The sequence below is a fragment of the Ranitomeya imitator genome, chromosome 7 (genome assembly GCF_032444005.1).
Source record: "Ranitomeya imitator isolate aRanImi1 chromosome 7, aRanImi1.pri, whole genome shotgun sequence".
NCBI lineage: Eukaryota > Metazoa > Chordata > Amphibia > Anura > Dendrobatidae > Ranitomeya > Ranitomeya imitator.
This window is the reverse complement of record NC_091288.1, coordinates 35,416,408-35,442,051: the sequence shown is the minus strand read 5'-3', so window position 1 is coordinate 35,442,051 and position 25,644 is coordinate 35,416,408. Positions and strand designations below refer to the sequence as shown.

At 40.9% G+C, this 25,644-nt stretch overlaps 1 protein-coding gene across 1 annotated transcript in view; it reads left to right on the top strand.

Moving 5' to 3' along the window:
• FIGN (fidgetin, microtubule severing factor) overlaps positions 1–23,827 on the top strand; it is a 185,413-nt gene extending 161,586 nt beyond the window's left edge. Inside the window, exon 3 of the mRNA XM_069733058.1 lies at positions 20,711–23,827. Coding sequence (XP_069589159.1) covers positions 20,711–22,938 — 2,228 coding nt within the window. The 3' untranslated portion in view covers positions 22,939–23,827. The remainder of the gene's footprint in view (positions 1–20,710) is intronic.
• Positions 23,828–25,644: the final 1,817 nt, after the last annotated feature.

The following is a 25,644-nucleotide window of genomic DNA, read 5'->3' as shown; positions in this document are numbered from 1 at the left end:
CGCCACTGGGTATTGATTATTAGCACTCGCACTTCTGCTTTACTCTTCACACAACCTGTCTTACAGGATGGGGCTCTGCTGAGTATCCCCATTTTAGAACACCCAGTCCCAAATTTTACTTGGAGCCTAGGTACATAGTTTAGATATTATAACTAATGCTCAGTAGAGGTTACATTTTTCCCTGTCTTGTAATCCTTGTTTGGCATTTCACTTGTACTTGTGAAAGTTATGACTCAATGCCTTAATACTATTTACAGTTTAAAATGTTGCGCCTTTGTCACTACTTTTTACCTTTTGGAAGCTAATAAAGTTGTGGTCAGTGGATTTCTTAGTCGCTCATGCAAGGAGTCGTGCAGGCAGTGCTCCATTAAATAGGTCTTGTAATTCCTGCTAGAGAAAATCTAATGTGCATGCTCCATAGAGCATTTCTTGTAAGACTCCTTGTACCAATTGGATCTCTGCTTGGAGAATCAACGGTCTCCAAAAATCACCACAGCTGGATTTGGTATATATGTATACAGTATTTTCGTTTTAGAAATTGCATAATTGCTGGCATGGTCATGCATCAATGACAGTCCTGGTTCCTTTTGCTTTTCATCAGAGAAAAGGTGAAATTTCATTCAGCATTTATGATGAAGCGGTATCTCAGATGTTAAGTTACATTTGCTTTGTTTAAACATCTGAAACCTGGCATGCAAATTAAAACGTGTGTTGTAATTAAGAATTTTCCTGGTAAAAGTAGGAGGGTACATCTTGTTTTGAAAGACTCTTGAATGTTAGCTAGTATGTTCCCCTGAGGGAGCCATCTTTGAATAGCGATACGCGTGAGTTTATTTCTTCTCTATTCTTATATTAGGATGTATATCCAATGTGATCTTTCTTATTATCTCTAGCTCTAAATTGGAGTAACTAATTGTTAGTACGATAAGAGATTCGCTTTGTTCACGATTTACTATGAACTGACTTAATTTTTACTGCTTTGGTCACTTATTTTGTCAGTTCTAATAAGCAATGTGTGTTGGGAGGTCCTTTGTGGTCTTGACAAGGAGTCTCCTGTCCTTTGGCAGTTTTAATGTGTGTGTACATATGTGTGTGTGTGTGTGTATGTGTATGTATATATATAATATGTGTATGTGTGTATAATATATATATCTATATATATAATGTGTGCATGTATGTGTATGTATATATATATATATATATATGTATGTATATATATATATTCTATTTATGCGTATGTGTGTATATGTATATATATACCGTTCAGGCATTAAAGCCCGTTTTTCTTTAATTTTTGTGCTTTTATATATATATATATATATATATATATATATATATATATATATAATATAGACATAGACTTTCCTTATTTTTTATCATACATTGTAGCAGCAACTATAATAATTGAATATTTAGAGATGTTACAGATCTGTCCTTAATTACATTTCCTCTTCATTTGACATATTTCAAGATGAGTGGCACTAAATAACCAGCTTTGAATAAAAACATTATTTTATGATACTCCAGAGGGAGATATATAGCTATATGTGTTTATACACTCCTTAACATCAAAATTAAACCGCCAAGAAGGAAAAATTGTGCAATTATGAAAATCGCAGAAATGTTAATGCTCTGCAAATGATGAAAAAAATTGGAAATAACATTTTCATAACCTCTTGATTTATTCAGTATAAAGTAGGAGTCCTACATGCACAAATGAACACAATAACATTATTTGACTATCAGTAAGGTTATTAATGGTTGTCTGGGGAATGTTCTGCCACACTGAATGCACTTGAGAAAATCATAAAGATCCACTGCTGGCACCTCCCTTTGCAATTGCCTATCAATGATGTTTCAGATGTAATCAATAGGAGACAAGTCTGGCCATGGTAGCACATTTAGGCCATGCAGGCGGCTCACATTAAGTACAAGCAACTTGCAACCTGTTATCATGCTAAAATGGCACCTGGGATATTTTAATTTTTCCTCTTGAAGGCCTATTCATGACATTGTCTCCAAACCAATGTCTGGCTATCATTGCATCCAAGATATAAGCAGACCTCATTGCTGAAGCAATGGATAGACCTCCATTTCAGTCTCCATTGCCATTTTGTTCTGCACCATTATAGTCTTTGAGAATGGTGGTGTGAGGTCAAGTGATCAATACGTGCCATTCTTAGAATCTGACAGGACCATGTGGACAATGCCACCAAGAAGCTTTCATGAGAGAACATCACACTGGTCTTACTCTCACAATTATCTTGTAGGATGGCATACCATATGGTAGCTGGATCCCCCTAGTGTTCCTTCCAGGTATACTAACGGCTTAGATTGATTTGGTCATGGAGCCAGTGAAACAACCATTTCTCTGAATTCTCCAAGGAACCCATTTTCAACATGGCAACTCCAAGCTGCATGTTGCTGGTGCTACTGTGAGCAGCTTGTGTGATGCAATTGGTTGGCAAATGCAATGGGAGCTGCCAGCAGCAGATCTTGATGATTTGCCCAATTGCATTCAGAATGGCAGAACGTTCCTCTGGCAACCATACTGAATAAATCAAGATGTTTTGAAAATGTTAACATTTTTTTTTAATCATTTTCCATATCTTTAAAAGGGATGCTCCTTTTCAAAAATGTCACCCTCACATAGTTTTTTACTAAATAAAACAAACATCACTGTAATCAATTTCCTCAAGTCGAATGTCAATTTTCTGCCACCTCTCCAGGTATGTCGCATTGGCTATGGCACTGACATCACGTCAACAGCCAAAGCGTTAATTGGTGAGCATACCGAGTCTGATCGGGGTATTCCGCCTACACGGGAATGACTGCTCAGAGTCACTGAACACACTTGGCTGACTGTCAAGGTGACGTCAATGCCGCATCCAACGCCACATACCGGGAGCAGTGACAGAGACAGACCAGTGGCCCCAAAGAAGGGGAGTACAGAACAATTTTGTTTTTGTTTTTTTAAAACCAAATACCGTATATACTCGAGTATAAGCCGAGATTTTCAGCCCAAATTTTTGGGCTGAAAGTGCCCCTCTCGGCTTATACTCAAGTCAAGGTGGGTGGCAGGGTCGGCGGGTGAGGGGGTGAGGGCGCTGAGGCATACTTACCTAGTCCTGGCGATCCTGGCGCTCCCCCTGCCGTCCCACGGTCTTCTGTGCTGCAGCGTCTTCCCCTCTTCAGCGGTCACGTGGGACCGCTCATTAAAAAAATGAATAGGCGGCTCCACCTCCCATAGGGGTGGAGCCGCGTATTCATTTTTCTAATCAGCGGTGCCGGTGACCGCTGATAGAGAAAGAAGCTGCGGCACCGAAGACCAGGCAGAGGGAGCATCAGGATCGCTGGGACCAGGTAAGTATGTAATATTCACCTGTCCGCGTTCCAGCCGCCGGGCGTCGCTCCATCTTCCCGGCGCCTCCATCTTCCCGGCGTCTCCATCTTCCCGGCGTCTGCGCTCTAACTGTTCAGGTCAGAGGGCGCGATGACGCATATAGTGTGCACGGCGCCCTCTGCCTGATCAGTCAGAGCAGAGACGCCAGGAAGATGGAGGCGCCGGGACCGGACGCTGGGAGCTGCAAGCAAGAGAGGTGAGTATGTGGTTTTTTTTTTTATTGCAGCAGCAGCAGCGGCACAGATTTATGTGGAGCATCTATGGGACAAAATGAACGGTGCAGAGCACCGTATATGGCACATCTATGGGGCACAGTGAACGGTGCAGAGCACTGTATATGGGGCACAGATATGGGACAATAATGAACGGTGCAGAGCACTGTATATGGGGCACAGCTATGGGGCACAATGAACGGTGCAGAGCACTGTATATGGGGCACAGCTATGGGGCACAGCTATGGGGCACAATGAACGGTGCAGAGCACTGTATATGGGGCACAGCTATGGGGCACAATGAACGGTGCAGAGCACTGTATATGGGGCACAGCTATGGGGCACAATGAACGGTGCAGAGCATTGTATATGGGGCACAGATATGGGGCACAATGAACGGTGCAGAGCACTGTATGGGGCACAGCTATGGGACAAAATGAACGGTGCAGAGCATTGTATATGGGGCACAGATATGGGGCAATAATGAACGGTGCCGAGCACAGTATGGGGCACAGCTATGGGGCACAATGAACGGTGCCGAGCACAGTATGGGGCACAGCTATGGGACAAAATGAACGGTGCCGAGCACAGTATGGGGCACAGCTATGGGACAATAATGAACGGTGCAGAGCATTGTATATGGGGCACAGATATGGGGCAATAATGAACGGTGCCGAGCACAGTATGGGGCACAGCTATGGGACAAAATGAACGGTGCAGAGCACTATACGGGGCACAGCTATGGGGAAATATGAATAGTGCAGAGCACTATATGGGGCACAGCTATGGGACAAAATGAACGGTGCAGAGCACTATATGGGGCACAGCTATGGGGAAATATGAACGGTGCAGAGCACTATATGGCACAGCTATGGGGAAATAATGATCTATTTTTATTTTTGAAATTCACCGGTAAATGCTGCATTTCCACCCTAGGCTTATACTCGAGTCAATAAGTTTTCCCAGTTTTTTGTGGCAAAATTAGGGGGGTCGGCTTATACTCGGGCCGGCTTATACTCGAGTATATACGGTACATCAAGGGATTATCAAGGGATAGACTTCTATCAATCCTGTGATTTCCATAGCTCCACAACTCTCCCTTTTTGGTTTGTGGTCGTGATTTGGATAACAGCATGTCAAGGGTTTTGTTAGCATGCCATAAATTGGGTGAACACATCTTTGCGTGTATCAAAGTTAATTTTGAAATATTATTTGTATGTAAGAGGAATGTCGTATTTTAATGCAACGATATTCACTTCTATATCAACCAACAGATGTCTCCTAGTTCCCTGGTATAATGGACCAAGTCCTATAAACCAATTTCTCTAGCATTGCATTGAAGACAAAGGCTCATGATGGCTGTATTACATATAAGAATATGTCTGTGTGGTAGCGTTCATCAAAATCCAAGCGATTTTCCGGAGACAAGCTTTCTAATCCCTTAGCAATGGAGAAGTGAAGAATAAATCTGCCCTACTGTACTGGGAAGGTCTTCTTTTTAACAGAGTTCCACACGTGGTGCTGGAAGGTAGTTTATCTTCATATAGAGTATTGTGTGAGAGAATGCAACATTCAGCCAACACAAATGAATTTTATATGTAGTTTCTTCCACAGCCATCAGATGGGGACTAAATTATACAGAGGTCTTGGGAGTGAAGGACACAGAATTAATGCTCTATGTCACCCTGTCCTATCAACAGATTTTTTATTTATTTTTTATTGTAAGATACTTTTTATTGGTACATTAATCATGTATTCTTTAACCATCCATAGCATTCGCTATTCTTCTGCCAAATAACAAATTTTGCCAATTTACAGACAAAAAAGGTATAAAAGATACGGTTGTTTTTCCCAACTAGAAATAGAACTGATCACCAAATCCTTGTCCTTTAAATTCTGTCTTGTAGTCTTTTTACTTGTGAAGTTAAACGCTTAGAAAAGTCATTTAAGAGCAGGGATGCCTTGTTCATTCAAGACTAAGGCCCGCAGTTATTAGACCTATAAATTTGTTTTTTGACCCCGGTTAGCTCAGTCTATTGGGTCAAAATTGAGTACAGCTTCTTTCAAATGTACTCAAATTGATCTTTTCCTTGATGGAATACTAAAACTGACGCTATATCTGTGAATGCTTGTGTTTGGGGTTTGCATTGAGGCTGTAGAGGAGAAGGATAAGGAGTTTGCAGTAATTTAGTGATAATGTAGTATGTATTATATGTTATAGTGATGCCTATAAATATATAAGGTGACTGTGTGTTTATAGATAATCATTACTGAATAGCATAAGGATTCAATCCGATTTATCCTAAATCTGGCAATTCCCGACACGAGATAAATATTGCCTTTAGCTTTCTTGCATAAATTGCCCGTAGCAGTTTTTTTTCCTTATTCACTACATCTAGTATTTTTAGTACTGAGCTTCAGTTCAAGATTTTGATTTGCCAGATGTCCTATAGAAAATATCAATTTTTTCTTAGCCGCTTTTATACACACAAGCATAAATATTGCGTGATATTCTAAAACATACAATTTTTTATCAGTTTAGAACAATGCGGTTTTATCCATAGTATATTAGTTTTAAAAAAAAATAATAAAATAGTCGGTTTTGCAACTTTCATTAAAAGTTGAACACCAATTTGACACGTTTTTTGACCGTGTGAAAGTCCAAAAATTAATTCTATTCTTGCAGTAAGCAGGCAGCATTTTCCTGTCTTTTTCAAATTTTGAAAGTATTCTGTGGGAATAAGGCTGGGTCCACATTGCATTGGTGCAGTCCGTTCAACGCATGTGATAAATGGACTGCGCAATGCTAGTGCCTTTTCTAAGATCGCGTTATGCGATCGCGCAGATGCTCCATCTGCGCTATTGATGACAGAACTGGAAACGCTGCAGACCGCGTCCGAGGGTCCATCACAGAATGACGGCACATCACTAACGCATGCCAATTATGAGATGCGTTAGCGATGCGCTACATAATTGCAGTCAATGGGTGTGCTAACACATCGTTACATAGTGTTAGTGCCACTATGTAACGGATGCCGTCTGTGCATTGCCATTAACGCAATGTGAACCCAGCCTAAGAAAATATAACATAGCAAAATGTCATATTTTCCTAAATTAGCTTTTATCAAATTACTGGCCGCCATTGTGTTACAGTGACAGAAACCTGTCCTAGATTGGCAGTAGTGAGTATGTGCAATAGGTAGCTCTGCTGCTGTTACCGGGAGATGAACGATTTCACACACTGTGAACCTCTCTCCAGGTCACAGCAGCTGATCAACACTTAGAAAGACAGGATGACACAGTGTGAGCAGCCTCTTCTTACCTCAGCACCCCTGGTATGTCCAGTATTAGATCAGATAGACAGGGTGGACAGCAGTGTGAGCAGCCTCTTCTTACCTCAGCACCCCTGGTATATCTAGTATTAGATCAGATAGACAAGGGGGGGGGAAAGCAGTGTGAGCAGCCTTTTGTTACCTCAGCACCCCCGGTATCTCCAGTATTAGATCAGATATACAGGGTGGGTGGACAGCAGTGTGAGCAGCCTCTTCTTACCTCAGCACCCCCGGTAACTCCAGTATTAGATCAGATATACAGGGTGGGTGGACAGCAGTGTGAGCAGCCTCTTCTTACCTCAGCACCCCCGGTAACTCCAGTATTAGATCAGATATACAGGGTGGGTGGACAGCAGTGTGAGCAGCCTCTTCTTACCTCAGCACCCCCGGTAACTCCAGTATTAGATCAGATATACAGGGTTTGGTGGACAGCAGTGTGAGCAGCCTCTTCTTACCTCAGCACCCCTGGTATCTCTAGTATTAAATCAGTTAGACAGGATGAAAAGCAGTGTGAGCAGCCTCTTCTTCCCATATCACCTAGGTATCTCCAGTATTAGATAAGATAAACAGGGTGGACAGCAGTGTGAGCAGCCTCTTCTTACCTCAGCACTTTGGTATCTCCAGTATTAGATAAGATAAACAGGGTGGACAGCAGTGTGAGCAGCCTCTTCTTACCTCAGCACTTTGGTATCTCCAGTATTAGATAAGATAAACAGGGTGGACAGCAGTGTGAGCAGCCTCTTCTTACCTCAGCACTTTGGTATCTCCAGTATTGGATCAGATAGACAGGGTGGACAGCAGTGTGAGCAGCCTCTTCTTACCCCAGCACCTTGGTATCTCCAGTATTAGATCATGTGGACAGGGTGGACAGACTCTTCTTACCTCTGCACCACTGTTATTGCCAGTATTAGATCATATAGACAGTGTGGACAACAGTGTGAGCAGCCTCTTCTATAGAGTAAGCTATTTAATTATTTAATTGGAAAGCACAATCTAAAAAGAGCAGAAATACGAAATTACCTTTCAAACTTTACAAAACCTTTTGTGTTCAGATTCAGGTCATTTACAATTTTTAGAAAATTAATAAGTGATTGTCAGCGTTACCTTGTCTGTGCTTCCTGGGATCTCTGACTGTCTTCACTTTTCAGTTCTGGAGTCTGAATGCTAAGAAATGCCAATAACTGGCTAAAGTAGGTCTTTATTGTGGTCATTCATTGGCTAAGCGAGTTTTTCCTAGCCTTTTCTGAATATCCAGATGGAATCAAGAAGTATTGACCAGCGGTTGGGGCCCCGTAATTGTTAGTCTTTTGTTTTTTTAACCACTTAATGCCTTTTGCCAAAATAGTTTCTCCTGGAGGATGAAAACCAGAACTATGTAGCCGTAAGCTTTATAAATCTGCAGTGTGTAGACCATGGAGTGGCAGGTTTTGTTTAGTTCCAATAATTTACTTGCATCAGGAAATTTGCCGTTACTTGAAAGGCTAGGTAAATATAGTTGACTATATGTTGTTCATATCTGTTGACTTGCTATTTATTTCCTGGATCTGCTTATAGCAGGATTACTTGCTTTTTGTTTTCCTCTTGAGCCTCGGCTGGAGCGGCAGCTTGGTGATGTTGGCACATATGACTTGACAGCAGAGGCCCTGTGGGGCCTTGTTTAAAGATTGCCGAGTGAAGCAGCATGCAAGATGGGCTGAGACTGGCTAACGGTTATACTCTGCAAATTGATTGTTGCAGTTTCGCTGTTGAGATCAAATTTTTTTTTCAGTCATGCTGTGGTTCCTCTACCAGGCGAACGTCTTAAGTTTAAGAATGGCCAAATCACATAGAATAATGGGATAAAATAAAGCGCTAGTCAATGTTTACACAAATGGTGGTTACATTTAATTAAGAGTCACATTGCCATAGATATAAATACATTCATAAATGTATATACAAAAATGTGTGTGTATATGTGTGTGTACATAGTATTCAATGCACATATTCTATACACACATATATGTGTACAGTATATACAGTGGGGCAAAAAAGTATTTAGTCAGTCAGCAATAGTGCAAGTTCCACCACTTAAAAAGATGAGAGGCGTCTGTAATTTACATCATAGGTAGACCTCAACTATGGGAGACAAACTGAGAAAAAAAAATCCAGAAAATCACATTGTCTGTTTTTTTAACATTTTATTTGCATATTATGGTGGAAAATAAGTATTTGGTCAGAAACAAAATTTCATCTCAATACTTTGTAATATATCCTTTGTTGGCAATGACAGAGGTCAAACGTTTTCTGTAAGTCTTCACAAGGTTGCCACACACTGTTGTTGGTATGTTGGCCCATTCCTCCAAGCAGATCTCCTCTAGAGCAGTGATGTTTTTGGCTTTTCGCTTGGCAACACGGACTTTCAACTCCCTCCAAAGGTTTTCTATAGGGTTGAGATCTGGAGACTGGCTAGGCCACTCCAGGACCTTGAAATGCTTCTTACGAAGCCACTCCTTCGTTGCCCTGGCGGTGTGCTTTGGATCATTGTCATGTTGAAAGACCCAGCCACGTTTCATCTTCAATGCCCTTGCTGATGGAAGGAGGTTTGCACTCAAAATCTCACGATACATGGCACCATTCATTCTTTCATGTACCCGGATCAGTCGTCCTGGCCCCTTTGCAGAGAAACAGCCCCAAAGCATGATGTTTCCACCACCATGCTTTACAGTAGGTATGGTGTTTGATGGATGCAACTCAGTATTCTTTTTCCTCCAAACACGACAAGTTGTGTTTCTACCAAACAGTTCCAGTTTGGTTTCATCAGACCATAGGACATTCTCCAAAAACTCCTCTGGATCATCCAAATGCTCTCTAGCAAACTTCAGATGGGCCCGGACATGTACTGGCTTAAGCAGTGGGACACATCTGGCACTGCAGGATCTGAGTCCATGGTGGCGTAGTGTGTTACTTATGGTAGGCCTTGTTACATTGGTCCCAGCTCTCTGCAGTTCATTCACTAGGTCCCCCCGCGTGGTTCTGGGATTTTTGCTCACCGTTCTTGTGATCATTCTGTTCCCACGGGGTGGGATTTTGCGTGGAACCCCAGATCGAGGGAGATTATCAGTGGTCTTGTATGTCTTCCATTTTCTAATTATTGCTCCCACTGTTGATTTCTTCACTCCAAGCTGGTTGGCTATTGCAGATTCAGTCTTCCCAGCCTGGTGCAGGGCTACAATTTTGTTTCTGGTGTCCTTTGACAGCTCTTTGGTCTTCACCATAGTGGAGTTTGGAGTCAGACTGTTTGAGGGTGTGCACAGGTGTCTTTTTATACTGATAACAAGTTTAAACAGGTGCCATTACTACAGGTAATGAGTGGAGGAAAGAGGAGACTCTTAAAGAAGAAGTTACAGGTCTGTGAGAGCCAGAAATCTTGATTGTTTGTTTCTGACCAAATACTTATTTTCCACAATAATATGCAAATAAAATGTTAATAAAACAGACAATGTGATTTTCTGGATTTTTTTTCTCAGTTTGTCTCCCATAGTTGAGGTCTACCTATGATGTAAATTACAGACGCCTCTCATCTTTTTAAGTGGTGGAACTTGCACTATTGCTGACTGACTAAATACTTTTTTGCCCCACTGTATACATACTGTAGGGATTCCACACTTTGGCAGCACATGAGATAGACACATGCAGCAGGCTCTCCATCAAATAAGATGTATTTGCATTTATAAATCTTCTACGAAAACAAATGGACTTTCTCCAGCAAAACAATAAAATAAATCATAAACTGGTACAGTTCTCTGGATCAGTCATGCGCTCACCTGTGTAGAGCAAAGTACTGTCAGATGGTTCCTCACAGCAAACTGTTTCAGTATCTCCCAGGTCTTTCCCTCCTTCAAAACACAGCCTGAATGAGGCAGCTGGACTGCCTTAATAAGCCATCCAAGGCCTGGAACTGGAGGTATGGGAATGACCAGTCCCACCCAGCTCTAGTTGTCATTCTAAAATCTGGACCCCAAATCACAACCCATTAATAACCTCTCATCACTATCTGTGCTGGAGCCTGCTTCATCGGGTCCTACATCACCGAGGCTAGCCACCTTGGTGACACATACCTCCCATTCAGGACTTGTCCGCCTGCAACCTTACAACACATACATACAATACTGTACATACATACATATATAACTACATACACAAACACATATATATATATATATATATATATATATATACATATATACATACATACATACAGTACACAACAAGGCATGGGGAGCTAAAGTTTTAGTGGAGCTACGACTCCTTGTAAAAATGGTCTCCAACCTGCAACTTCTTGTGTTCCAAAGTTGCGAATAACAGCTCACTCCAAGAGGGCTTGCAGTGAAGGCATGTTTGAGAGTTCTAGTTTATTGATAGCTGGAAAGATGTCGGTTGCCTTGTAAAATATCACATGGTTATTCTCGGATTAATCCCATCTTGTTTAGCTAGCAACTCCCTAAAACTACTTTTGTTAAAACATATAATATTTAGACATAAGTAAATTGATAAAATGAAAACTGAAATTCTGTCAACTTCAAAAGTGCTGTCAAATTTGATTAATTTGTAAGTCTATTCGCACAAATAGCCAAAACAATTGACCACGTCCATTCTGTTTGCCCCATGGAACCTACATGGTTTGCACATATGTACAGTATTCCCCTGGCAGAATTTCTTTTTAGGGTGATTTTAAAGGGGTTGTCCGTTCTAAAATAAGTCTGCAGTCACTCTGTGTGACTGCAGACTTATTAATCCCCCAGCACACTGGGATCGGAGGGTATGTATGAGTTATACACACCTCACTCGCCATACTCTTGTAGCAGCAGCATTTTTTTTTTTAATGGAATAAAATTCTGAAATCAGTCAGACACTGCATGCTTGTTTGTCACAAACAAGTGTACTGAGCTCTTGGCATTTTAATTACAATCTTTTTGTGACAAGAGAATAACTAATTTTTTTTAAAAACACAGTATTCTCCAACTTCAAGATAATCCAAAAATTATCTAACATCGAGATATTTATCCTTGCAACATGCATTCATTTCCTGTAGACAGTCAATGTGAATACTTTTCTGCCCAATGATGACAGAAGTATTCTAGGAGTGATACTTTTATTGGCTAACCAGAAAATAATATGTTTGCAAGCTTTCAGAGCACAGTGGCTCCTTCTTCAGGCAAGATTACAAATGTAGACAGTCAAAGATTCATTTTACATCCATGCACGCAATACTAATAGTGTCCTATTGCAGGTGCTGGATTTATGGTTGTGTGCTTTCCTAGCATTTTTTATTTTGTCATTTTTGGATAGGGGCTGGAATGTTGTTTAACAATAAAATGAAAGGAAAACTGTAGACACTTAACTGTTTCCACACCTATTTTAAGCCAATTTGACAAAATGGGCAATTGTACAATGCCATACTTATGCTGTGGCCTGACTTCACGTTTTGCTTTCTGTACGTGTACCTGCCTAGCATTTCTTGTTAGTCCATTTTGGCAAGAGTTCAATAATTGGGGTTGAAAATATTCACAAAAGTTGATTATATTATTTTACAAAATTTTAAGGAAAAAGAAAAAGTTGCAATAGATGGGATAAAAAAAAAATACAAAGAAACCCCCAAAGCACAGAATGTGGAAGCCACTAGCAGCAGAAGCACCACCATTGTCACCACTGGCACCAGCTTAGGCTTCTTTCACATTTCCGTCTTCCTCCACATGTCGAAATATGTCGGTTTGTGAAAAAACAGGATCCTGCAAATTTGTATCCAGGATCCTGCTTTTTCCCATTGACTTGTATTAGCGACGTATGGGCACACGTTATGTCCGTCGTGCACTGGATCCTGTGCATTTTGGCGGACCGTTGTCTGCTAAAAACGTTCAAGGGAAACGTTTTTCTGTATGATGCATCCTGTGTTTCCTACTGCGCATGCCCGGCAGGAAATCTCTCTCTCCTCCCCAGAATTTTAGACTTTAGCATTCCAGACAGTGGACTGTTGAAACACTGCATCCGCTGCCACTATTTCCCAAACCTCTGTCGGTACGTCGCGCCAACGCTTTGTGACGGCTGACTACCGACGGAAATGTGACAGAAGCCTTACAGGTCGCAATTGGCCTACTTTGTATATTCATGGGCAGGAAGTTATGGAATATATAGCATGTCATTCGGCTCACAGCAGGATGATGTTATCTCTTACAGTGACACTATCAGTTTGAGTCAATGTTCTGCACAGAATGTCTGTATGGACCAATACTCACATAAAGAGATTTCATCAGATAGCTTACATCGACTGCAGGAGACACTTATGATTCCAGAAGAAGGTTTATTTTGAAGCTAAGTTGTTGCAATTATACACAATTGAAGTAGATAAAAAGATGATTCTGAACCAGAGCTGTATAGATATGATGCTAGCAAGATGGATGACAAATACTGACTGGCGAGGGAATACTGACATGAGAGCTGTGGAGACAGACAGGGAGAGAGACAAGACAAGCCTCTAAAAGGCAAACCTAATTGCATAGGTAATAGTGATGAGCGAGTATACTCGTTGCTTGGGTTTGCCCGAGCACGCTCGGGTGATCTCCGAGTATTTGTGAGTGCTCGGAGATTTAGTTTGTCGTGCAGCTGCATAATTTACGGCTGTTAGACAGCTTGAATACATATAGGGATTCCCCAGCAACCAGGCAACCCCCACATGTATTCAGGCTGGCTAGCAGCCGTAAATCATGCAGCTGCATAAATATAAACTAAATTTCCGAGCACGCTGAAATACTCTGAGGAAACCTGAGCATGCTTGGAAAAACACGAGCAACAAGTATACTTGCTCATCACTAATAGGTAATGGTAATGCAGTATGTTTGTTTTTAAGTCAGTTGAAAACTTTTATATGGAAAGAGTTCTTGTGACTACCTCTGTGAGCAACTGACTGAGCCAATCTACCACACCTGATAATTATTTTTCATATTCAAAAGCAAAAACATTAAAAACATGAAGTGTCACTGGAAACTGTTTGCATCTGTGTTGGTAAACTGTATTATGGTGAAAGATCTGGTTTACGGGCTTAATATCAGAAACATTTCAAACTGGTTGAATATTAGACTGATAAAACTCAGAGCATTTTCTAAATCCTGTGCTGAAAATGATCTGGAAAATATAAATGGATTTCATATGGAATGACATGGAGATGTCAAGTAGCCGGTCAACTGTATATAAATCAATTTCCTGCAAACGATCAATTATTCAGATTATGTAATTGGGTGCCGAGGTTTATCAAACTTGGTTTATGACTGCTATACAACATCAGATATCATGTTTATCCTACACCAGCTGTGCGCCGTTTTTACATTTTATGTATGGTACCAAAACATGTCTGCTTCCAAGGGAAATGTATAAGCTTTTTTTTTTCTTTGACTCGTAAAACCCCAAGTACTGATATAAGTACATTTTTTTTCAATTTTTTTTAGTTTTCTGAGCATTTTGTGTACACTATTATATGGGCAGTCTTCCACGATAAGCTTTACGCCAGCTACAAAGTCAATAGTATAAAGAAGAATCTTTGACTTTCCTAGGAATGTGTTGTGAGCATGTTCTGTGATCTATGCAGTGGCCATTGTGCAGAGAGGTGGAGGAGGCGAGTAGGGACTTTACTCGTAATCTGTGGAGGATCATTGTTAGCGTTATAGAGGAGTTATCTTGCATTGCAATCTTGCCTGTGATTATGAGATTAACACTGATACTGAACAGTGATCTCTAAAGAGTTAGCCTACTATTAAAGGGGCTGGCTGCTGCTTTATCTTTTTATTGATGATCTCTTAGGATAGGCCATCAAAATCTTAACGATGGGGGTACGACACTTGGCATCCTTGCCAATCAGCTGCTATGGCAATGCCCGCTGGATGTTCTTGGAGGCTGATGCACCTCCGCTACGCTATAATTTCTGAAGTAGCAGCAGCTGAGTACTGCAGATCTACACCCTTTTCATTTGAATGGGGGGTGCATCTGGAGGGCTCAGCTGACACCACTGCACTTGAATAGGGGGAAGATCTGCAGAACCCAACTGCTGCCATTATAGTTTTGATAGTGCTGCTGTGTTTTGGCAAAAGCTCTTTAACTTATGACAAATGATCGGCAGGGGTGTTGGGTGTCCTATCCTCCACCAATTTTTTTTATTTTTTTTTTATTGATGACCCATCCTTAGTGAAGTATCAGATGACTGCACTGGACCAGCATTGTAACAGAACGTGCATGGACATACATGCTCCTGACTGCCAGTCCGAGCATTGCATTGTGATCATGGTTCAAGTTATATGGCCGCGTGATTCTTCCTTTAGGATAGGCCATTAATATTGATAGTGGCCCACCTATTTAAGTTCAGTGGATATAGTGAAAACTGCAAGATATCAAAAAAAAAATATATACTGGGCAATATCAAAAAATGGGGAGAAAAAGTTGCCAACAAATATATATTAAAAGTTGAGCATAAAATCTTGATCACAACAGTAGGTAATCTTCTGATGTCACATTCCTTCAAAGCACATGTTCTATTTGAATTCCAAATCTTCAAATTCACACGTGTTTCTACTTTTGATATATTGATGTCATGGGTTCTAAACTAATGTTACATTATAGATTTAAAGGGGCCGACTGGCAAAGAACATAGATTAGAAGGGGAGGTTCCATGTTCATTATACACTGGGAGTGGTTACTAAAAGTAATTTTCTCCTTTTGAAACCTCACAGCCCAATAGAAATGATGTAATATAGAATTTCCTTAAAACTGAGAATTTGCTGCCACATTCCTCCCAAGTTTGCAGCTGAATGTGGAGGTCTAAGCAGCGATGCACCACGTCATCAGTTCACTTTTAGTAGACTCATTCCAGTAAATTGTCTAAGGCCAACTATTTAATTTATAGGGAACTTCCACCTTCACCTTCCATTAGATCTACATTTAAAAGAACATAGCAGCTTTACAAATTCTCTTGATTAAAAAGCCTCCTACTGTTCTGTGTTTGCAGTTTCTATGCAGACCTATGTGTTTCCGTGGTAACAGACTACAAATAAACATTGAGTATTCTGATTCTGCAGACTGGCTTCCTTGTTGGTTAAATTGAATGTGTCAAAGAGTTCCCGAATACAAGATGTACACCAATGTGATCTTTGAAATGTCTCTAGTGGTTGAAGTTAGAAGAAAAGGTTTCTTTGCAAAATCTTGACATTTTGGTCAGTAGAGAATATTTTTAATTTTGTGTATGGTTAATAATGAATGCATATAATTTTATATATTAAATTCCCACATAAGGTATTAAAGGATAAGGTATTAAAGGAAACCTCTACTCACCGGGTTTTCTCAATGTAAAGTATGGCCAGCACCTTTCAGGCCTCTTACAGCATTCTATTGTGCGGTATGTATGCCCCCAATTCCCTAAGCAAGGCACAAAAAAGAGTTGTTATAATATCTACAGACAAAGAGGTCCGGTCTGATGGGCGTCTCTTGCCTTGATCTGATGCCTCCACTCTTCCTACGATTACCGTCCTCCTTCCGTGCTTCATGTGGATGATGCGCACAGTACGTCATCCACACGCACACATTACGTCATCTGCACACGTGCACTCTGTCATCCACACGCGCACACTACATCATCTGCACACTATGTCTTCCACTCGCGCGCACTACATCATCCACACGCGCACACTACGTCATCCACACGTGCACACTACGTCATCTGCACACTACGTCTTCCACACGCACACAGTACATCACCCCACACGTGCACACTACGTCATCTGCACACTACGTCTTCCACACGCACACAGTACATCATCCACATGCGCACACTACGTCATCTGCACACTACGTCATCCACACACGCACACTACGTCATCCATGTGCGCACACTACGTCATCCACACACACACACTAAGTCATCCATGTGCGCACACTACGTCATCCATGTGCGCACACTACGTCATCCACACACACACACTAAGTCATCCATGTGCGCACACTACGTCATCCATGTGCGCACACTACGTCATCCACGCGCGCACACTACGTCATCCACGCGCACACACTACGTCATCCACGCGAGCACGCTACGTCACCCACACAGTCCACCTTCGCATTTCTGCATAGGCACACTTCTTTCTACCCTGCCGAGGGCAGAGCAAGGCACTGTAGTGCGCATGCACCAGCTTTACCTAGCATCGTCGTTTTTCAGCCTTTTCTAGCGCATGTGCACTACAGTACTTTGCGCTGCCTTCGGCAGATCAGAAAACAGTGTGCCTGCGGACAAGTAAAATCAGGGACCGTGGGGATGATGTATGAAATGTCATCCACATGAAGGAGGGCAGTATCGGATCAAGACCAGAGACATCCATTGGATCTTGCTCTCTGTGAGTATAATAAAAGGTCTTTTTTGTGTCTTGCATAAGGAATTGGGGACATACACCATTCTAGAATGGCTGAAAGATGCTGGCCGCAGCATGGCATAGAAAAGGAGGAGCCGAGCAGATTGATATAGGTTTGTGGGAAAAGATTCCACATAACTTTTATTGTCTTTGTTATGCTTAGGAGTCAAGTGGGCAGTCCTAATCATTGAGTCACTGTTTGTACAGTCATATGGTAGAGGCTGTCCATTACTACTAAAAACCATCCGCTTGACTCATAGTCCAAGAGTTAGAGTGATTTAAATGAATATATTACAAGTTATACAAAAAAAAATTTTTTTTTCATCTTACCCTTGGTATAATCCAATGTGATATGCAAAACTCAGGGGGCAGTGTACAGATGAGGTTGGCAATAAGTAGGTATCCATTCAGTAGTAGAACGTTATCCAGCAACACATCCAAGAGGGAAAAAATATATATATTTTTTATTAAATCGGGTTAAAAAAATGCAAGGAAATTTCCCATTGGGCCTAGCTTATGCATTTTGAACAACATTGTGTCCTTGTTAGCATGCTGTGAGTAAGAACACATTGCTGTTCGAAACGCATAGAAAATGTTTCCCTCTTGGACGTGTTGCTGGATTACAAGTTATATTGTAACTTTTTTCTAAAAAATATATATCAAATTGTTCATCTCCTTGGGATCAAGTCTTCTGCCCGTAGATCCTAACTGATCATCTCACTTGAAAAGGTTAGTCAATTAAGATTAATAATCATCCTGCTCTTTGAGACGTTTCTTATACGAACTAATATTGAAACACTGGGAATGACCTAGATCCTATAGAAATGGCGCAGTAGTATTATTCCATTATCCAGCTTAATAGTGAAAAATCTAAACAAGTGGAGATGGCAGAAGTCATGGCCGCTTCTGACTAACAAGGGAACAAAAAATGGACAAAAGCTTCCAGGGACAAAGCTTGAAAACCAAGGACTCTCTTCGGATATGGGAAACATACTATTTATTTCCAGTTATTAACCCTATATCCTGTGTATGCAACATGCTATAAAATTCATAATTTCAAAACTAATATTTTAATGCACGTACATAAGTTTCTTTTACCTTCCATGATCCCTCGGCCTCGGTTATTATTATTAAATTCACATTGTGTGCTGTTCTTGGGGTTGTGTGACCCATTCCAATAAATGAGAGATCTGATGCCGAGATCCCCACTTACAGTATATTAAGAAAGCAAGTGATCCGCTAATAGCCACATGTTTATCACATGGAGCCACCATGGTCCTTTATAACAAGAGTTCTGTCTTGTATTATATGTTTTGCTTGCATGTAGTATTACTTGCCACGATATCCACATTCATGTCTTGCCATGTAATAGCACATAGACATGGGAGGTTTACACAGCAGAATTTGCCTCATTTTGCAATGTATTGCTTTGGCTCATAGAGGGGAACTGCGGAAAGATAGTTTTTCAGCTTTGTATACAATTTAATAGCAGAAGAACCTTCTGTATAACCTTGAGATTGGGGCCACTTGTAAGACAATGTACCTCTATGGGAGCACTATTATTGTGCTGTGCAACACGGAGTTTTTAAAGGATTTCTGTCATGATAAAATTGCAAAGCGCATCTTTGCAATTTACTATTTATTAAAAAGCTTCTCCGTTCTCAAGAACAGAGGGATTTTTAAATCCTAAGGTTTACTTCCCAAGGGGAACGGGCCACCACTGCAGTCTATCAGATATAGTCAAACATACGCAGTGCTTGCAAGCTCTTTCCAACTGAGCTGTTAAGTGCTGCTCTAAAGCTAGCCATATTGCCAGAGTATTTTGAAGGCTCTCGATCTGTCCAGTTTCAATTCTACTGGGGTCTTCCAATAGTGCAGACGCCTAGCTGCCTGTGCTTGTAGAATTGGGTCTCACTCACACATCCGTGTTTAAACACTTCATAAAAACAAATGATACCGGTGTCATCCGTGTGCCTGTTTTTACCATCAGTGTGTCATCCATATCTGTTTTTACCATCTGTGTGTCATCTGTGTCCATTTTTACCTTCTGTGTGTCCATTTTTACCTTCTGTGAGTCCATTTTTTCCATCAGTGTCATCCATGTGTCTCGTTTTTACCATCAGTGTGTCATCCAGGTGTCCATTTTTTTGCATCAGTGTCATCCGGGTGTCCATTTTTACCATCAGTGTGTCATCCGGGTGTCCATTTTTACCATCAGTGTGTCATCCAGGTGTCCATTTTTTTGCCTCAGTGTGTCATCCGGGTGTCCATTTTTACCATCAGTGTGTCATCCGGGTGTCCATTTTTTAACATCAATGTGTCATCTGTGTGTCCGTTTTTCACCATCAGTGTGTCAGCGTTGTCAGTTTTTACCATTAGTGTGTCAGCGTTGTCAGTTTTTACCATTAGTGTGTCAGCGTTGTCAGTTTTTACCATTAGTGTGTCAGCGTTGTCAGTTTTTACCATTAGTGTGTCAGCGTTGTCAGTTTTTACCATCAGTCTGTCATCGTTGTGTCCGTTTTTACCATCAGTGTCCATTGTTACATTTACAATATATTAAGATGGGTCCAATATGTAATACAAGGGATCCAATATTTTTGCATATAAGTGTGCATATAACAAGCTCTCCTAAGTAGGATGTGTAGCAAATGCTGTGCCCGAATGATAAATTGATTTCAGCTACTGCATATAAAGGGTAAAACTGGAAAAAAAAAGTTTTAGGGGTTGGTCATCAGTGTCTTAATTTCTCACGCCCTGGAGACTTGCAGCAGAAATAGATAGGCAGACAAGCTATGGTTGTTTTTTTGTTTTTTTTCTTTTGGGGTTCAACAGCAGAGCTAAGAAGGAGAAAGCAGTTGTAATTCATACCGAGTTGTAGGTTTTTTGTGATGAAAGCGATGGACCGCTGCCTGGGAGATTGCTTTGCTGCACTCCACAAAGCAGATTTGAAACTGTCGTGGACCACTTTAGATGAGAGTTGGATTATGGAGTGACCTGCAATGTCTGTGTCATATTGTTCAGCACAGGGTGCATTATGCTGTGCTAACTAGGTGTTCAGCTCCAAATAAGAGCGGCATCCTAGATGTGATCTGTCAGCTGTGTCTCATATTTTTAGATTGAGGGAAAAAAAAGAGAAATCTGAAACTGATATTGTACAGACAGAATTGCTTCATACGTAGCATGTTGAGTGTTTCTGGAAAACTGTATGTGCGTCTACAAAACATCCATCAGAATGGGCTGTACATAAGAATATCTGCTTGTCTCATTTACTAATACGCACATGATATACCACATCTTTATTTTATTATTGTATTGATTTTTTTTTCCTTCTTATTTATATAGGCTTGAAGATGCAGTGGACGCCAGAGCATGCTCAATGGCCAGAACAGCACTTCGATATATCGTCCACCACGAGGTCACCGGCTCACAAAGTGGAAGCATACCGTGGTCATTTGCAACGCACATACCAGTATGCCTGGGCCAATGATGATATATCTGCTTTAACTGCATCAAATCTACTTAAAAAGTATGCTGAGAAATATTCTGGAATTTTGGAAGGATCTATGGAAAGACCCCTTCTCAGCAATTACTCTGAAGCTCAGTCTGGCCTTGTAAATAGTCGAAAAAATGATGGTGAGCCTTGGCAGAGTTCTTTGAATTCAGACAATGTCTATCCTATGAACTGTGTCTCCGATGTAATTGCAGCAAGCAAAGCTGGAGTAGGAGCCACTCTACCTCCATCAGATGTCTCTGCCAGCATAGGCAGTTCTCCTGGGGTGGGCAGCAACTTGACAGAACCAAGTTATTCCAGTAGTACATGTGGAAGTCACTCAGTTGCTAGTCTACATTCAGGGCTACCATCTCAGGAATATGGAACCGCATATAATGGCTCCTACCTGCATTCAAGTTATAGTAGTCAATCTGCATCTGCACTGCCATCACCTCATCCATCCCCACTTCATAGCTCTGGACTCCTACAGCCTCCTCCACCACCTCCACCCCCACCAGCACTAGTACCAGGTTACAATGGGGCCTCCAATCTTTCAAGCTACAACTACCCACCTGCTGGCTATCCTCCACAGTCAGGCGTTGGGTCAGGGTACAGTCCTGGAAGCGCCCCTCCTCCTTCTGCTTACCTTCCTTCTGGTATTCCTGCTCCTACTCCTCTTCCACCAACAACTGTTCCAGGCTATAGTTATCAAACACATGGGTTAACCCCAATAACTCCAAGCTCCGCTAGTTCCCTGAAAAGAAAAGCTTTCTATATGACAAGCCAAGGAGACTTAGATTCTAGTTATGGGAACTATAGTTATGGCCAACAAAGAAACTCACATAGCCCTATGTACAGAATGCCTGACACCGCTATATCCAACTCAAATAGAGGAAATGGCTATGAACGAAGTTCTGAATCTTCATCCTTGGCCTTCAAACCCACTAAGCAGTTAGCTCCTACTGATCAGCAAAGAAAATTTAGCAGTCAGTCAACAAGAGCTCTCACACCACCGTCCTACAGCACTGGAAAGAATTCCCGATCAGGTGAGGTTTTTGGAAAATACAACTCATCTGCAATCAATGAACACAGTGAAGAGCATAGACAGCTACTACCACATACTCTTCAAGGCCCTGGACTTCATACAGCTACCTCATCCAACCACTCTGTGGACGAACAGCTGAAAAACACTGATACTCACCTCATTGACCTTGTAACTAATGAGATTATCAACCAGGGACATCCAGTTGACTGGGATGAAATTGCTGGCCTTGATTTGGTAAAGGCATTTATAAAGGAAGAAGTGTTATGGCCGGTGATTCGATCTGATGCATTCAGTGGACTTACAGCTTTGCCTCGGAGCATACTTTTATTTGGACCTAGAGGAACAGGCAAAACATTATTGGGCCGATGTATAGCTAGTCAGCTAGGTGCAACGTTCTTCAAAATTACTGGCTCCAATCTTGTTACAAAGTGGTTAAATGAAGGAGAAAAAATTGTCCATGCATCGTTTCTTGTGGCAAGGTGTCGGCAACCTTCTGTGATTTTTGTAAGTGACATAGACATGCTACTTTCCTCCCAAGTAGGTGAAGAACATAATCCGATAAGCCGAATGAGAACAGAGTTTCTTATGCAGTTAGATTCCGTTCTTTCTTCTGCTGAGGACCAAATAGTTGTAATTTGTGCCACAAGTAAACCGGAAGAAATAGATGAATCTCTAAGGAGATATTTCATGAAGAGACTTCTTATCCCACTTCCAGACAGCACAGCCAGACATCAAATAATAATACAATTCCTCTCACAGCACAATTACTGTCTTAATGACAAGGAAGTTGCACTCCTAGTCCAGCGCACAGAAGGTTTTTCTGGACTAGATGTGGCTCGCTTGTGTCAGGAAGCTGTGGTTGGCCCTCTCCACGCCATACCACCCTCCGAGCTCTCCGCCATTATGCCGAGCCAGCTGAGGCCCGTAACGTACCAAGACTTTGAAAATGTATTCTGCAAGATTCAGCCTAGCATATCACAGAAAGAACTTGATACGTATATTGAATGGAACAAAATGTTTGGGTGCAACCAGTGATAAACATTGCAGTGACTGCTGGCATGCAAACTTATGTGTCCAGGGGGTAATAGTCCCTTTTGGTAGTGGCCTAAATGTCAAAGGTACCAAGGCAGCCACAATAAACTTGCATCTTCTGAGTGATGGTAGACTTTAATGTGCATTTAACAGCCAATGTTCTGAATTGAATGGTGTGACAGTGAGCATATTTTAATGCTTAGTTCTAATTATGGAAAACCACACTCGAAAAGAAGCAGGGTGGACATAGGTTGACATTCGAAGGACATGAATCCCGTGTATTGATTCCATTCTGCTGTTCTTGAGATTTAGTTGCTGTCAAGTGCCTCAAGTGGTGCTTTATTTTTTTTTTGTTTGCCTCACAATTACATTGGTGGCATGTGCTAATATAAAGAGCTTTAACTTCAAACATTAATGGACTATAGATGAACAGATAAGTTGAAAGACAGCCAGACAGATTTTCTTGCCATGTTTATGAGCAACAGTATTCCTCAATCCTCCTGTCTGTTCTGCAGAAGGGATAAAGAAAATTAATCTGGAACTTTTTAATTTCTGTAGTTTTTATTTTTTAATGTTCTGTCTGCAAAAATGACAAACAAACAAAAACCTCAGGAAAGTTGATTTGTACAGTACCTCAAAGGAATGTGTTGAAAGCACTATTTACTGCTGAGAGAGATGGATGGCGTCATTGTTGCTTTATCTTACAAATGTGTGTTTACCTCAAAAAAATTGGAAAGTGGCATGGAAAATTACTTTGAATGTATTTGGTTGATATTCTACAAAAAATGGCTCATGTCTTGCCATATTAATTTGTAATTTTTCCCTCTGTAAATGACACATTATTCAGAATGACCATTTACGATATTAAATCAAAGGCTTTTTTTAATAAGTTCAGATGGTGCAAGTATTCTTTATATATATATAAATATATGTGTACAGAGACACAAAAGTATGACCATAATGAATTCAGCATCAGCCCAACAACATTTTAGTAAATTAAACTGTTTTATTAATATTAAATCTCTATATAATTGACTTGTAACCATTGACACTTACGATAGCTTTTCCATTCACCCACTGTAGTATAATTTTGTAGCTAACGCTTTGGTCAAGAAAACCAAAAAAAGGTTGTATTTAGTTTTAAAAAAAAGTCACTTCTGGTGACTGGTAAGGATATATATTCATTTCAGGCCTGGCATACATGATGACATATGGTTGTGAAGAAACTACTGTGACGTTATCACAATGATTCCCTATAGTAAATAAAAATAATAAAGTAGAAAATTAGATTTTTTTCTTTAGAAAGCCATACATTGCCATGTAACCTGAGCCTTAAAGAAGCACTCCCATCCGTTTTTATCATCTTAGTATATTGCAATCATCATTTTATATGGCACTGTGTACTTACAATTGCTCATTTTGCCATTTTACCCAGTTAATTCTTCTCTTTTCTCTGCTCTATGTAGAAAAAGGAATTTCTTGTTCCTGCATTTATCATTCCCCTCTTCAACTCCTGACCCAGCTGCTATGTGCCACTGCTAGGGAGTTTTCCAGTAACTCGACTCGTACAGGGAAAATTGACCTCCTGTTTCTACATAGAGCTTAGAAGGATTCAGCTGATCAGTTTTTAATTATGTGATGTTACATAGTTACGTAGGTTGAATAAAGTCCTAAGTCCATCAAAGTTCAATCTTTCTCCACCAACTGTACATTGTTATGGACCTAATGGAAAAAGGGAATAATTAGCTGGGTAGAAGATAAAATTGAGAAACTGTAAGTACACAGTGCTATGTAAAATGATGATTGCAAGGGTCAAAATATAGATGGGAGTGTTATGAAGAATATCCAATTTTTACCTATTGAAGTTACCTTCCATCTCAACAATAAACCTCACCTATACGTTTGTTACAGATAGTCATCATACCTGGTGCTCTGCATTATGGTGCCATCATTTGTCAGATTGGTGCCCCATTTTCCAAAATAGTCACCATATTGGTATGGGGAGTCCAAGAAAATTTGGAAACATGTCCCTCATGCCTTACTTCTGCCAAAGAATTGGCTACCACTGATTTTGTCTGTGATGTGTCCATCCTATCATTGGTAATTGTCTATCACAATGCATAGGAACGGCTGACTTTTCAAAACTCTCTCCATATGTCACTTGGGTGGCCATTGTGGAGAAGAAGAAATTGGGGGCTGTTGGCAGAGGCAACAGCAGCATAACTGAGAACACCAGATATGACCACTATTAGATATGATCAAAACTATTTGCAGGTCCCTAGTCCAGCCGATATGTTGGTAAACTTTGGTGACTGACCAGAGATCTGAAGACCTCTTCCTACCTGCCAGAGTCCCCAGCATCTCTTCTGATTTGTACACTTACAGCAATCTGAAGACACGCCAGGGATGCCACAAGTAGGAGGTGGTTCACAGGGCTATTGGCAGTCCATCAATATCGTCAATGGATCAGGGGTCCTTCACATCAGAGGTCCTTCTAGTGACATGCGGAATGTCCAATGACATTTGAGGTTAGAGGTGAAGGGTCCCTTAAAATCCACTGATGATTCAGTGGCCCCCATAGAATATAGGGCCAGTAATTGGCTACAGCATTTACATCGATGTATATGGTTGATGCTGCAACATAAAAATTGGCAAGAATCACCAGAAACTCTGAATCAATGGAAGATTTAGCAAACGAGTAATGATTTT